General features: G+C 42.7%; 1 protein-coding gene across 1 annotated transcript in view; it reads right to left on the bottom strand.

Annotated features, from left to right (window-relative positions):
* Positions 1–3010: 3010 nt before the first annotated feature.
* bcam (basal cell adhesion molecule (Lutheran blood group)) overlaps positions 3011–16786 on the bottom strand; it is a gene marked incomplete at its 5' end in the record, with an annotated part of 23055 nt that continues 9279 nt past the window's right edge. The window contains 6 exons of the mRNA XM_084336658.1: positions 3011–4737; positions 6557–6653; positions 7786–7924; positions 12440–12472; positions 12989–13133; positions 16494–16585. Of these exons, the coding sequence (XP_084192784.1) occupies positions 4735–4737; positions 6557–6653; positions 7786–7924; positions 12440–12472; positions 12989–13133; positions 16494–16585 (509 nt within the window). The 3' untranslated portion in view covers positions 3011–4734. The remainder of the gene's footprint in view (positions 4738–6556; positions 6654–7785; positions 7925–12439; positions 12473–12988; positions 13134–16493; positions 16586–16786) is intronic.

The raw sequence follows: 16786 nt of genomic DNA, 5'->3' as shown, positions 1-16786 counted from the left end.
CTTTAGTTGTTTCTCTCTCCTTCATGCACGGCCCAAAACAATACGTTTAGTCTTGGACACAGTCCGAGCTACATGGTTTTTTGGTTCCCCGTCTAATACTGTATCAGTTCCAATTAATTTACAAGTATAGTATGTAATGGTAGTATACAGTGCTCTGTAATTACCAGGGAATAACCAGAAATAACACCAATGGGGAATGAACGTGAAAATAGTCTGATATATGGAATAATGTTACTCTGTTGTTATTGTATTTATACTGGTGAATAAGCAAGGAATAGTAATTACTAGCCCGATCTCACTTCAAATAAAGTACCCAATTTGACCACAGGAAAAAGGTACATATTGTACGTTATGTTATAGCCATAAGTAATATATTGATGTATTTACGAAAATGTACAATGTGTACGTATTACAAATAAGTACATATATTACACATTCAAAAAAAACCAGGACGTTCACATGGGAGGCACGTGCCTTTACCTCAAGACTATAACCTTAACCACACTGTTACCTTAAACTAACCATACCTACCCTAACCGTAACCCTAACATTATATCTTAACCATAACCGATAAACATTCAAATTAACCATCATCACAGTATTTCTGTGTTTGTATCAGGGTGGGTGGGTGGATTAGTCTAGTGGCGAGAGCACTCACCCAGAACCACAATCATCATTGGTTCCACTCCCAGTCGCTGTTTGTTTTGGACTTTTGCCGATACGAATATATTACCTATACAAGACGTAAATATATTACTTATGGCTATAACATAACGTACATTATGGACCTTTTTTCCTGTGGTCGATTAGTACTTTAATGATGTTTTCTGATGAGACTGTTACAGAGCACTGTATACTGAAGTGCTAGCCACATTCTTTTTTTTGTATTTTATTTTTTTATTCTTTTTTAAAACAAACATATAAACAAACATGACAACACACGATAAGATATACAAGCATTAATTGTCAGGGCACATCCAATGAGATCACATTTTGGTTAGTTGTTTTATATAAGATATACCCATAATACCTGTTATCTAAAAAAAAAAACCTACATACATATGCTCAGCTCGAACCCCCCCCTCCCGGACCCCACCTTGAGAAGTACCTCCACTATGCTAGCCACATTCTATAGTGCTGACTTCTACTGGATGTGAAATTATTATAATTAAATTAAGTTAAATTATTCCTACTTTTCCCCACAGACCCCTGAAGCCTCCACTCTCCCCAGACCCCACTTTGGGAACCACTGATTGACAAAATTCCCATTGTCTTCCAAATGGCACCATTGCAGATTAGAACATGTCATCTAACACTTCCTCGTTAGTCCTGTTCTGCCACAATGAAACAAGGGACTAATCGCTGTGGGAAGGGTGATCAGCGTGATGGAATCAAAGAGATTAAAACTATGGTGTGATCTGAGATTGAATTTAGATGTAATTTTCCAGGAATATTGTTTACCTCCCGACCTAAGGCACTTAGTGAGAGAAAAAACACACAGATCGTATGTCTACGCTTTTACTTTGATGTGTGAAGCTCTCAGGGACTATGCTTCACTGCAGGTAACATTTGGGATTGTCACATTTTGACACACTAATATGTTAAAAAGTATTTTTTTTTGTGAGAAAGTGTGCGCTTTCCTGATAGTGTAGACTAGAGAAAACACGATAGTGTATTATTATTATTATTATTATGAATAATTATAATATCTTCAGAAAATTATGATGATACAGATGATGATAACAATGACTGTATATGTGTCTGTGTGCATTTGTTAACATCATCTAGAATAAATGGGCTTAAAGCTCCCTTCCAGATGTATTTTAATTATATTGAATAACAATTTGTACCAATAAACGACTGAAAATGGCTCGGCAGCATCTCTACATCTCTACATTGCTGCATTGCTTTTATCCTCATTCACATTCTCATGGTGTTTGGAGAAGCCATTTTGACCTATCTCAAACCCCGCCTTCTTTTATCAATCCATCAATCACAACTCGAATGGAGAAAAGAAGGCAGGGTTTGAGATAGGGTCAAATGGCTTCTCTAAACACCATTTTCCTCAAACCGTCTCATGCAGTGGGGGTGAATAAAGACACAGAGAAAGTCTGGGTGTGGTTGGTTTTTCTTGGGTTTCTTCGTTATAAATTCTACACAGTCGAAAAAAAACAAAAAACAAAGATACATCAACATGCCACGGAGCTCACAACAACGTACGTACCACAAAATATACAGTATACAGAGAGAGAAAGAGAGAAATAACAATAAAGCACTCACAATGTTTCATAGAAAACAAGAATCCTAAATAAAAACATTTCTCTCTTCTCTTAGAACCAGTGGAAAAAGCCAGGGAAAAAAAGACAGCTCAGTAGTTCCAAAAGTACAAGAATCCCCCTTTTCGACAAGAACAACAACAAGAACAATAATAACAACAAATAAAAAATAAATTGAGAAACACTTTTTATATCACAATATTTTTTTTTATAAAACAAACAAAGCAATAACAACAAAAAAAGATGCTCCAGGGTCACTTCACCCCCACCCGCAATCACCCCCCACCCCCCCCCCACCCTTTCATCACAGGCGTACTAACAGTCTTTAAGTTATGGTGATATCAGTAGACATACATTGAACAAGAACAAAACTTTGTAGCTTTGTAGATAACGAGATAGTGGTTTTTTTGAGGCAACCTTTTCAAATCAAGGTCATGGCGGTTCCAGTGTACAACAAAGGCAAAGGGGCTGCGTCAACCAATCACACCTCTCTGTATAAACATTATGGTTCATAACAAAACGCACGCAAGAGAGAAAGATACAGAGCTGTAAAACAATGCAGATCTACACATTGGAACGATCTCAAATATGACGCTCAAGGTCACATTTGGTAAAAAAAATGGAATAAAAAAAATGTATACATCACATACTCCCACTTCACCCCTGGCCCCTCCCACTCATGAAACTCTCCTCTTCCCGCTTCCTACCACCCCCCCCCCCCCCCCCCCCCCCTAGACTTGTATCAAACTGCAGCTTCTCTATGGGTGAATCTGTGCTTACCATCCCGTGGCCCAGGGAGAAAAGGTCCATCTGCGTGCCGTGGGAGGCGGCAATACAGCTGGCTGTGAGTTGAGATTGTCAACAAGGGAATGATAATGTTCCCAACGTTTTCGCCAGATTACACCAATTTTCCAGCTGGAGCAGACGATAATTGGTGCTCTCAAAGCAGAACGACGAGAGCTGTGTTTGTTAGAATGACTTCGGCGTATGGTTGTGTTAGAATGGCTTTAGCTTGAAGACACAGGCACGGAAAAAAAGAAAAGAAAAACTGTGAGAGACTTAAAGAGAGGAAAACAAATGGTAATGATAGTGGTTCTCAGGCCAGCGGTGCACTAATAACAGACACATTCAGTTCGACGTCGCGTACAGTCCGCCTCACGCTTGATGGGCAGAGTATACAGTATTTGAATTTACAGAGGAAAAAACGAGAGAGCAAATGGAAAAAACAAACAAACATAAACGATTCACATGATGACACATAATATACAAGCTTGGTGGAAATAGCAAAAACTAATTTGTACATCCCAATAGCTCGCCTCCTCCTCTGAGGCCTTTTTGGTTTGATTAAAAAAGAAAAAGAAAAAAGGCAGGGAATTACAAAAAACGATTGCCGCAATAAGATGTGCTGGCTGTTGCCAAGGAAGCAGCTACTTATGGATATGGAGGGTAAAAAACATTCACAGATGGCAAAAAAAAACACAGATAAACAAACAACACCACCACAGCGAACACGCCGCTTGTTCTTCCGGCTGAAATGTTAACGCCATTTTGTGCCAAGCTATTTGTTTACGGATCAAACGTAGTGTACGACTGTACAATCAATGCTTTCCAATGGGTTGAGTGAAGTACCATGACTTAAAAAGGTGTGATAGCGTTTTTTGGCCAATGTAGCCAGAGTATGCGGATCGGGGTATAAGTGCAGACTCCAACATAGAGTAGTCACTTCAGTGTTTACACTTCCATGTAAGCGGAGTGAAAACACACGTTACAACTCTAATACACGCAGTGCAACATGGCATGAACAAACACACTCCAGCGGAACACAGTGGCTTTAATGGCGTTTTGCGTTTCGTTTTTGGGGTAGATTAAGAGGAGAGAGCGTGGCCACTGTGTTCGGATGATGTCAACCATGCCTGACTGGATAGCGCTACTCTGTACTGGAATCAACCAAAGATGTGATCGGTGGATAAAGTGGATAATGTCACGGTGATGATGTCATATCCAGTACTGAAATAGGTCCTGTGTTTAAAATATTGGGCATGTAGGATTTGTAACCTGGGGTAACTTGGATGGGTGGGTTAAGTAAAAAATAAAAGGGGAAATTCTATCCTGCCGATCTCTAGAATGATAAAAGCAGGATGGGTCAGTGTTATCATAAAAGCATTTAAACATGGATCCCTCTTTACATTGGAGTCGTGTCCCATCCTTGCCACATCATTCAGGCCGGTGTACGCCAGGTTACAAAACAAGCATGCCCAAATATCAACACACCTCCCCCACTCCCCGAAACAACCTCCTCTCTACGTATATATTAACCCCACCCGACTAAATGCACCCATACAATACACTCCGTCATTTTGTCACGTCCCTCTGTAAAAATATCCTCCCTCTGACCAAAATAAAAGTCTGCCGTCGTTATGACTGTTGTCCTCCATTCCTCTGTGGTTTCCTCCGTTCATCACTGCCAGAGAGAAACAGGGGGAAACAATAGACAGACGTAGATAAGTGACATTGAAATAACTGTCTTAAAATTAATGTCAATGCAATTTTGTATATCTGTTTTATATTAGAAATGTAAATAAAAAATGTTCATAGGTTGCCTATGTTGTTAATGGCTATACTGTATCTAAGAATAGCCTAATGTTCCATACATCTCCCTTCAGACAGCAGTTTGTCATTTCCATCCTGTATGCAGTATTTCCCTTGAGAACGAGTGCCGGTATGGGTTACATTAGCTTTCAGAAAATATGACTGAAATAAGACAGAAATAATCAGTGAAGTCACTTCTCTACCTGTGCAGGCGTTTAAGGTAATATCATAGTGTCAAACAATTAAGATAAGATAAGATATTCCTTTATTGATCCCCTTGGGGAAGTTCTCGCTGCCAATCTGTGGAAGAAGATGTACTGTAGTGAAATAGCTTTTTCATTCATTCCAAAGCCTCTGGTACAAACATGAAACAAAAGATAATTCTCCACCGGCGCTGTAAGAACAACCCTGTCCCCAGCCTGATGTTACTCATTACCTTACTAGCTAGGAGCGAGTTGGCCAGTGGCAAATATGACTTAGTCACTTATTTTAGATCAGCATTCCTCCTCTCATTGTCTATACATGGTTGCCAGGTGCTCACGCGTGGCTGGCTATGACATCCCGGTCATGTTGACTTAACTCTCCAGTCTCAAGATCATGATCCACCATTAGAAGGTAATCTACTGTGACAGTTTACCATCGAGCTAGCTGGGCATGGAAAATCCCCCTCATAGTAAGCAGGGCACACCAACCACAGCCATGGACCGTGGCCTTTGACCCCTTAGTCCCGCCCCCCATGTGACCCTGGATCGTCTGTCTTTCTTACTTACTGACTGTCCGTTTGTCTTACTAACTGTCTTACTGAATGATTGGTTGATTATCTGTCAAACTGGCCGATTCCTTGTCTGCCTGTGCATCTATCTCTCTGTCTATTTGTCTATTTGATGTCTGTTTGACATCTGTCTGTCTGTTTTATAGCAACACTACTATCACCGACATCTAAGAAGGGAGATCCCCCCTTGAATGGCCCTTCTAAGGTGTGTCCCCTCCACATTGTCTGTGGTGCTTTTTTCCTATTGCTAAGTTTTTTGTGAGTTTTTCCTTACCTTCGCGTGTGGTATGTCTGGGAGTGTTGCCTTCATTTATTCATTCATTTATTTAAAACATTTTGGACTTCATGGTGTTTTTGTTTTGTTCTTGATTTATTGTGATGTTTCTTCTTGACTTGTTAAAAGAAGACGTGTTCGGCCCATGGGGACATTCACGTGTGGTGTCGGGCCTTACAAATAAATTTGATTTGATTTGATTTGACAATCCAACTGTCTGTCTGTCTGTCTGTCTGTCTGTCTGTCTGTCTGTCTGTCTGTCTGTCTGTCTGTCTGTCTGTCTGTCTGTCTGTCTGTCTGTCTGTCTGTCTGTCTGTCTGTCTGTTTGTTTGTCTGTCTACCTGTCTGTCTACCTGTCTGTCTACCTACCTGTCTGTCTACCTGTCTGTCTGTCTGTCTGTCTGTCTGTCTGTCTGTCTGTCTGTCTGTCTGTCTGTCTGTCTGTCTGTCTGTCTGTCTGTCTGTCTGTCTGTCTGTCTGTTTGTTTGTCTGTCTACCTGTCTGTCTACCTGTCTGTCTACCTGTCTGTCTGTCTGTCTGTCTGTCTGTCTGTCTGTCTGTCTGTCTGTCTGTCTGTCTGTCTGTCTGTCTGTCTGTCTGTCTGTCTGTCTGTCTGTCTGTCTGTCTGTCTGTCTGTCTGTCTACCTGGTCCATTGGTCTCTTGTTGAGGAGGCCGGCTTCTTCATTGGCCTTCTCCGTCTTCATCTCCACCACAATGTCGTTGTTCACCTCTCCAGTAGCCCTGCAGACAGACAGACAGAGAGAGAGAGAGAGAGAGAGAGAGAGAGAGAGAGAGAGAGAGAGAGAGAGAGAGAGAGAGAGATGAGGGGAGTGATAATGAATCAGTATCCTCATGACAGTAGGAGCAACAGTGTCAAGTGGTTTCAACCTTTTTTAGCCCTCCCTCCCCCACCCCCTCCCTCCATCCCTCTCTCCTACCCCCCACCCCCACATGGTTATTCTACTAGGCACGCCGCTGGAGGCTGTTTCACTTGCAAAATGCAAGACTACATGGTTGCAACGTACAGTGATATACAGAGCAATGGTGAAATGGAATGTACTTCCAAATCATATTACGCAACATAATAATATACATGGTTTTAAGAATTCATTTTGGTAATACGGTAAAGTAATAGGGCTGTACTAAATCAATTATCTATTAATTGGATCTGATGGATTCAGTCGGAGCCTGTCTAATTGCTTTGTCTGCAGTGTGTTTGTTTTATTTAGGTGTGTTATTTATTGTTTTGTCAATGTATGGTGTTGAGTGTGAATGTATATCTTTGTTATTGGACCCCAGTTAGAATAGCTGCCGCTATGCAAAAGCTAAGAAAAAAAAGAAGAAAAAAAACCTCCCTCCCTCCACCTCTTCACTCCTCCAATCCCTCAAAACCCCACCCATCCCTCACTCCTCCCATCCCTCCACCACACCCCACCCACCTCTCCACTCCTCCCATCCCTCCACCACACCCCACCCACCTCTCCACTCCTCCCATCCCTCCACCACACCCCACCCACCTCTCCACTCCTCCCATCCCTCCACCACACCCCACCCACCTCTCCACTCCTCCCATCCCTCCACCACACCCCACCCACCTCTCCACTCCTCCCATCCCTCCACCACACCCCACCCACCTCTCCACTCCTCCCATCCCTCCACCACACCCCACCCACCTCTCCACTCCTCCCATCCCTCCACCACACCCCACCAACCTCTCCACTCCTCCCATCCCTCCAAACCCCACCCACCTCTCCACTCCTCCCATCCCTCCAAACCCCACCCACCTCTCCACTCCTCCCATCCCTCCAAATCCCACCCACCCCTCCACTCCTCCCATCCCTCCACCCCTCTCTCTCTCTCTCTCTCCACTCACACTTTCTTGTCCGTCTTTCCGCAGGGCAGCTTTCCCTTCTTGTTGAGGAAGTAGAGCAGAGCCACCAGCAGCAGCAGCAGTAGAACACAGATGACCACGGCGATCACCACCATGCTGGAGCCTCCCTGCTGTGTGTCGGCTACGCCAACGTCAACCAACAGGATGGAGGAGAGATGGAGGAAGATGCAGGGGTGGGGGGGGTAAGGGGTGGAGGGAGGCGGGCAGGGTGGAGGGTGGGGGGTGGGAGGTTTGGGGTAGTGGAAGGGAGGGGTGACGGAGGCACAGTGACAGGACGGTGGGAGCAGGGTGGAGTTAGGGTGACGTGGGGAGAGGGTGAGGGTTGAAAAATCACGGGTGGGGAGTGTTTGATTTGATGGGTTTAGAAGAGGGGTGGGGGACATTTATTTGAAGGGGGTCGAGGGCGGGAGGGAGGAGGTGATGGGAGGAGGAGGGGAGGGAGGATGGGCGGGGGCACGGAGGAGTGTGATGGAGGAGAGAGGAGGCAAGGGGCGGGGGGTGGGGTTGGGATGGGGTGTTTAGTATAACCTTCAGTAGCAATGACTGAAATGTGGTGGGACCTGAGAACAGGGTCTATACCCCCACATACTAGCACACACCCAGCTGAGCCAGGAAATAAAACATATACACCCAGCCAGCCATGCACACTCACTGAGCCAAACAATAGTATTTGCAAATATAGCTGTCTTTTTTTTTGCGCTTGTTCTAACCTGTTTGGGAGTATTGGATGGGTGTTGTTTATCAGGGGAAAAAAACACTTTGGTCACATTGGACCTGCAGGCACATTTTGAGTTTATACAGTGTCAGAAAGAGGGAAACGATGAATTATAACACTTTGGTCGCTAAAAACGCCTTACCACGTCATTCCCCGCCATGCTCATTCTGCCAAAGACGCCGTACCACGTCTTTGATATCAATATTTCAAAAATCTGTGATCGCAATCATATTTCTCCCCCGGAGACTTGAGATCTACTGTTGATCCCCTCTCAACTCTCCAACGGTTCAAGAGCGCCATCTGGTGGCCGATCGGCGGATCGCCCAAACCGGAAACAGGAAACGGAAGCTGGTGCTCATTCCAATTCGGTCCGATCACTCGCTAATAGTCCCAGGACTCGAGGTAGACACAATGGATAGCAATCCGTTACCAATAACTCGATAAACAACATGATTTGGACGTATATACTATTATACAACCTGGAGATGGATCGCATATTTCTACATCCCATAATAGGAATATTTCTGCTCCACGCTCATCGCCCAACGCTACGAGGACGCTACGGTAAGTTTCAGCGTAATTTTTTAACGTGTTCGATACAAACTGCTCTAATGATCATATCACCCACACTAGATGAATCATCTAACGTTGGCCACGGAATTATAAACGACCCCCCCCCCCCATCCGGTCAACATCAGATGATAAGTAGTAACTTCTAGAAGCACGTCCATTTGACATTTTCTTTCTCGCGCAGATTGCTATCAAACTGTATTTGATCATCAATATAATGCATTTAGGGCTATAAATCACGTTCTGCAGAATGCTGCAGAAAACGATAAAAACATACTTATACTTTAGACCGTATTTTAGTATGAATATGTGAATGAAAAAGTATAACGTTGCTACACCCTGAACAATAGATACTTGACGTTGAATGGGCCATAGTAATGTCAATTTAGCAATACAATTTAAAAAGTTATAGCCCTGCAAAGAAGGGGAACTTCTCCAGACAAATAGAGCTGGCGTGGGATGGTTTATTATGAATATAAGCCTGGCGACCTGCACACTCACTGAGCCAAACAATAGTATTTGCAAATATAGCTGTATTTTTTTTGTTTTTCTGTTTGGGAGTATTGGATGGGTGTTGTTTATCAGAAGGAAAAAACACTTCGGTCACATTGGACCTGCAGGCACATTTTGAGTTTATACAGTGTCAGAAAGAGGGAAACGATGATTTATAATAGGTGTTACCAAACCATGTTTTCTTTTTTTGGGGGGATGCACTAGAATACATAGAGTAAAGTATTATTTACTGTATCATTTTCCGACTTTATCGTAAGACATACAGATTGTGAAAGTCTGGACCCATATACATATTGAAATGTAACAACCACCCCCACCCAAAAAAAATAGTGACATTTTGACGAAAATAACATCACTCCTCCGTCATAATGGAACACATCACATTTCTAAAAAAGTGTGAGATTAGTTGTGAATAGCAGTAAGGTCGACTAAAACAGCTGTGATTATATCTGAACCTCCTAGCAGACATTATATTGTCGTATATGGCGAAGCCCGCCACACATCGGGCACTGAGGCAGGGAAACCCAACACACAAAAAAAAGTATTTGCCCACAAAGTTTGGCCCAAGTCTCACACAAGCACCCACACACATACACACGTGCGCGCACGCACACACAAATGTACCCACACCGATTCTACAGTATATGGAACAAACACCGTAACAGGTTTTCAATAGGGGGTTAGTACAGACCTGACTTAAGCACGGGGTTCCCCGAGAGCAGCACTTTTGAAAGAGAGAAAGTTCCTCAGTCCCATGGCATAGCAAAGCAACACACACACACACACACCACAGTGTACTACACAAGCCCTCTAGTAAACACATACTAAGGTTAAAGGGTCACTTCACCAAAAAAACAATGCTGATTTATTTTGCACATAATCTCACACACATCCAAAAGCTGTTTTACACACATTAATTTAGATGGGCAGTTATTGAGAGTAAATGAGTTTGATTCCTTGTGTTAATTACAGTGCCATGGAATGATGCAGATGAAAACATAGCAATACCTTGTCTTATAGGGACTGCTGCTTTAGCATTTCATTGAGCTGTAATTAACAAAACACAAGGAAACAATGTCCCAGATGACCTCACTGGTGGCCATATTCAAACTAATGTACTCTCTATAGGGAGGTGTAGTCTGACGTTACTTTCATTTCCTGTGCGGTCCACCCATATAGGGATTTATCATTTGGAAAATGTATTATCGGCTATTGTAATAATTCTGCCTCATGAACATTGGCAAGCTTTCCATTTTTGCACAAAATGTGTTCCCTTCTATCACTACCATTATTGTTTAAGCATTTTTGGTTTGAAATAAAGTTAGTTATAAGGTTTTTAATTTGTCGCTAAAAAATAACTACACTTACCAGTCGTTCGCCTAATACACGTCACAGCCATTGACAGTTGCGCTGATACCAAGCTAACGAACATAGCTAACGTTACCTAGCTAAACGTACTAGACGTTAGCAATGTCTACTGTCATGTCCTTAAGTTCCCTGGCAGCATACTTTGCTAAAGCCAGGAGTCTACTCTGTGGTGCCATCAGTCAGCAGCGCCAACGTGAAATGTAGTTCCTCAGTGAACGACAGTGTTGGGAAAGTTCACTTTCTACACGAACTAGTTCAGTTCACATTTCACAATTTTTTTTTAATTAACTAGTTCAGTTCATAGTTCATAAATAGTTGCTACGAGCTATTATTTGTAAAACATATTGCCACAACCTATATAGAACCACAGACAGCAATCAGAATACTGGCATTTCAATCACACTGTGATTATTTATCAGTGTTTCCCCTACCATTGCCTTGAAGGGCAAATCTGGCACACTTTCGAACGAAGTTATACTGTGATAGAGCGGAAATACAGTACGTTCAGTTCACGTTCGGCCAAAATATGAATGAGTTCATGAACGCGTTCAGGTACATCACTGGTGAACGAAAACATAAACGTTGTTATTTTGCTACTTTTACGATTAATTGCGAATTCTTTCATGCTGAGCTATAGATTGTGGATGAATACACAAAGAAAGGTACACTCTGCCAATGGTCATGCTTTATTTGTTTTAAACGAGACGATTTATAAATGGGTCCATTGGAAATACATGGCCATTTCAAGGAGGGTGGACCTCGCGGGAAACACCAATGGCATAGCCACTACACCTCCCTGTAACTGTCAAACTAAATGAACGTGTGCAAAACTGTTGAGAGTTTTTGGATGTGTGTTTTTTTTTTGCAAAATAAATCAGTGTTCTTCGGTGAACTGCCCCTTTAAACACCAAAAAAATCAGTGTTCTTCGGTGAACTGCCCCTTTAAACACCAAAACTACACATCAGCGCCAGGCAACTCAAGAGCACAGAGAGGCGGCGGGGGGGCGGGCGGAGTAGTGAAAGACACAGAGAACAACGGCAGGAAAAAAGTGAGAGACAAAAGGAGACACGCACACCGACGGAGAAAGGAAGAGAGGAGAAGGAGGAGATAGAATAGAATAGAATCCTTTTTATTATCCCCGGAGGGGCCAGAAAACAGAGTCAGCATCCAGAGAAATAGAGGACGGACATCATACAAAGAAGAGATGACAAACGAGAGAGAGTAACAATATACAATATCCACAGTGTTCGGTAGCAAGAGAGGGAGAGGGGAAAATATACAAGGTGTACAGTACAACAGTACAGCGCTGGGGGTGGAGGTCGTGGGGGCGGGGGTGGGGCCAGGGGGCGGGGCCGAGGGGTCAGGGGTGTGTGTGTGTGTGTGTGTGGGAGGGGGGGGGGGGGGTCTAATTTACAGGGTCTGTACAAGAAAGAGTCCTGAGAGGACGAGGAGGAGGGAGAAGTGTCTACCTCTGTCAGCGGCGTTGTTATCAGCGGAGCGAGCTGCGCGGGGGGAGAGAGAGAGAATAGAGAGACAGAGGGAGAGAGAGAGAAAGAGAGATAGAGAGACAGAGGGAGTTAGAGAGAGACAGCGAGAGAGACAGAGAAAGAGAGAGAGACAGAGGGAGTGAGAGACAGAGAGAGAGAGAGAGAGAGAGAGAGAGAGAGAGAGAGAGAGAGAGAGAGAGAGAGAGAGAGAGAGAGAGAGAGAGAGAGAAATACAGGGTTAGGTTCTAGTTTACAGCACTGGTAAGAGACAGCGCAAAAGAGAAAAAAGAAAGATAGAAAGAGAGGAAGCACGAAAGAAAGACAAGCGCGGAACGTAATGTTCATTCTGTGCACGTAGCTCGTCTCGAGAGAAGAGGAGAGAAAAAACGATGAGAATATATGAAACAGAAGGAATACAAATCAAAGTGAACATCAAAGCCCTGCTGATGGAGGGGGATGGGATTGGGGGTGGGAGGAGGAGGAGGAGGAGGAGAGATAGAGGAAGCATCATCATCTTATTCCACCACTTACCTTTTGCTTTGATGGAGACACTGAAGGCCTTGCTGTCTGATCCGTGCACGTTGGTGACTTGGCAGGTCGCCCCACTCGCCATGACCTCCGCCGTAGCCTCCAGGGTCACTGTGCTCACTACCTTGTTATCCTCCACTGATACAGACTGGGGGGAGGGGAGGGAGAGAGAGAGAGATTGGAATTTATTTTCACATTTCACAACCATGATTTCAATCGCATTTTCTTACTTTGATATTTCATCGAGAATGAATCAAGGTGGTGACTAGTGAAACCGTTATCTGAGTTCCTGACGGAGGCTGGTTTACATCCTTTGACAACCGACTCATGTCTGCCTTTACTGTTAGTCCAACAGTACAGTACAACCAGTTGAATATGGTAGATGCTATGCAACAGGGTGGCCTGGTGGTAGAGAGACTCACTGGTAACTGACAATATGTCCATCCTTGTCTAAGTATCCTAGAGCAAGATGAACACGAACCCCTACCTGCTCCAGGGCACTGGTAATTATGCTCTCCCTTCACTAACTAAAGTGTTTAGTGAAATGTGTGTGTGTGTGTGTGTGTGTGTGTGTGTGTGTGTGTGTGTGTGTGTGTGTGTGTGTGTGTGTGTGTGTGTGTGTGTGTGTGTGTGTCTGAGGAGAGCACATCACAGACAATTTCCCCAAGGAATTGATTAAAGCACAAGAAATAAATGTAATAATTATTTACCCCCATCCCTAGAAAAAAATCTTAGTCAAACTAAAATTAATATAATAATATCTGAGTATCAATATTGAAATAAATGTTTTCGGAATGCTCAGAATTCACTGTAGTTGGAAGACGGGACTCACAGTGGTTTCAGCTAGAAGCTAAATGTGTTGATCCATTACCATTGGACTCTCTCATATTTATAAGACAATTTAATAAGATAAGAAACATAGGTAATTGTTTCACTGTTTTAACGCACTTTGTGCTTGGAAGGACTGCTAAAAAAACTTGGTATCACCAACTGTACCTCCATATACTCTCCTATCTATCGCAATCCTGATCTAGATAACATCTAACATCAATTAATATACTCAAATGGGCTCAACATAAGTCCATTTAAAGACCTGTTTCACACAAATATGCAGTTAAAATCATTTATGGATTTAAGAACAGAATATGCCATCCCAATACTGATTTCTTTAAATATTTACAAATGTGAAACATACATTCACTTAGAAGAGAAAATTAATTAACCTCTTAAGCCCGGAGCCCTATTTTCTGCAAATCTGCCTAAAATACATACCTAAGTAAATGGAATATTGCTCCACTTCTACAAGGTCTATTTGCATATTATTGGTATCTAGGGACATCTATGGACCCCAGTGTCAGAAATATTGTGTCTATTACTAGGATTGCTTAAATTGTGATGAAACAAAGGAGAATATGAATTATGATTTTTCTTGCATCTTTGACAGTGAATAACACCATGCTAATGACCAGACATGAAGAACTGCCACTGATCTTGTTGAGATCATGTGTACAAAAAAATCTAAGGAAATGAATAAAGGGAAGATGATTAAACAGAAGGTTCTGTAGATACAGTACTGAATTCTCCCATCCGGACCAATGCAATTTGAAATATTATTATAGAATATAGAATAGCAGGCTTATAAATTACCTTATTATAGCCAATTCGCACATTTATATATATACATATATTATATTTCAATGTTCAATTTGGATTTAGTATCACCAGGCGTGCATAAGAACAGATAATTAAATCTACTGTAATCTACTGTACTTTTATATTTTGATCCGGCTGCAACCGTTTTGAAACTAATTTCAAATGTAATTGTTGCTGCATGCAAAAATAGGGAAGATAAACTAACTGTGCTTCAATCTATGTCAATAACGTTAAGCGTTGCGGTTTATTATCCCGAAAAATAAGAGATATTAAAAAATTCATACAGAAGTATGATGCTTGAAACCACATAGAGCCTTTTGGGAAGTGTCGTTCTGAAAAATTCCAACACTGATCGACAGCTAGCGATGCCCTTTACAAAATGGCCACAAAAACTACAATTACCATGGTTCAAAACCTCCAAAATGGTCGCCTCTCGCGAAATAAACATGACCAAATCGAAAAAGTTAAAGTAATAACACTTTAACCTATTGCTAAACTAATGTATTGATGATAATATACATTATAAATGGTGTTGTGACATGGTTATGATGTTTATACTTGAATACGTTTGAAAAATAAAACGATACTTTTGTCAAACAGTCTAGACAGATTGATTTATGACGTGATGTCATTTGCGGTCCGCCGATGGACCGCACGGGTGGAAGAGGTTAAGACTAGAATTACATGAAATAGAAGAAATACTAATGTCATCAACCACAATTAAAGGTAAAATTTGTGAATTGTATGAGATATTTTCCAAAGAATGTCACTCATCTTTTTTGCCTTTGTTGAGGATTTGGGAGACAGATTTAACAATGAAATCTTATGAAAATACCTGGCTAAATATTTGTGATAGAATACACTTTCCATTTACAAGTAACAAAATCAAAGAAGCTCATTTTAAATGTATCCATAAATTGAATCTAACCCCAATAAAAATGCATACATAGGCGGTCAGGTGGCGTAGCGGAGATTGTGCTCGTCACCAATGCAAGAGGCTGCGGTCTCGACTCCCGGAGAGTCAGCATTGCCTTGGCTTGGGCTGATCGCTATACTAACTCGTTTGGCTGAGTTAGGGGGAGGGAAGCCGTGGGTGGGTCCTGGGCGTTGTGGACAGCGACCCCTACAGTTAGGTCGGGGCACCTGCACAGCGAGGGTAGGATCTGGAGAAAGGTAGTGTGACCTTCCACACGTTACACTCTCCCGGTGAGAATCTGCGCTGCCAGGCTGGCTGCCGGCTGGCTGCACATGTGTCGGAGGAAAGCATGTGACAGTCTCCGGCCTACCGGACCAACAGTAGGGGGGGGGGGGGGGTGCGCAACAACCAGGAAGGGGGTTGGGAATTGGCATAACGACTAACAGTGGGATGGGAGAAATCGGAAAAAGGAGGGGGGAAAAGATACAAAAAAAAAGAAAATGCATACATAACGAAGGAACATTTCTACAACATTTCTGTTTTGGCATTGGGAAAAACTAAAATGATTCTAGAATTGTATTAATTAATTACAAAATCTGTATTGGAAACGGAATTTGACTTGTCCCCATGTGCCTACTTACTAAATGAATTGCTGAGATCCAGATGGATCCAAAAAATATAGATTGTTGATTATTATAACTTACTTTGCCAATAAATGTATTCTCCTGTTTTGGAAAAATTACTCTTCGCCCACTTTTGAGATGTTTCAAGATCAGATATCCCATCTTCTTCCACTGGAGAGATTGACCTTGGAGGAGCATGGCCAGGGGCGGATGTTCCGGGACCTTTGGTCTCCGCCGGTTTCTCGATTGGGCGGGGGGGCTGCTGATTGACATGGCTAGTGACGGTATGTGAATATGTCCGCATGCTGTCACTGGCCGTGTCAATTGGTGGTTTCGCTGTGTGGTTGGGGGAGCGGTGGGGACCGGGGGTCTTGGGGTCCCGGTTGTGTTTTTCGGAGGTGGGTTTCCCTAATGGAAGAGGTCATACAGCAGACGTGTAAGAGGTGTGCTGTTCATTTGTTGACAATGTTGTTGTTGTTGTCATTGTTGTTATTATTTATTGTTGTTTATTTTAATTGTATTATTGTCCTGTCTTTATTTGTTTTGTTGGCCGTGGGTGGGGTAAGGACCAGGGGGGGAGAGAATTTCTGTGTGATGAGATTGCTGTTT

Source organism: Notolepis coatsorum (genome assembly GCF_963971535.1).
Source record: "Notolepis coatsorum genome assembly, chromosome: 19".
Taxonomy (NCBI): Eukaryota; Metazoa; Chordata; class Actinopteri; order Aulopiformes; family Paralepididae; genus Notolepis; species Notolepis coatsorum.
The sequence above is the reverse complement of the archived record's forward strand: the minus strand, read 5'-3'. Positions and strand labels throughout refer to the sequence as shown.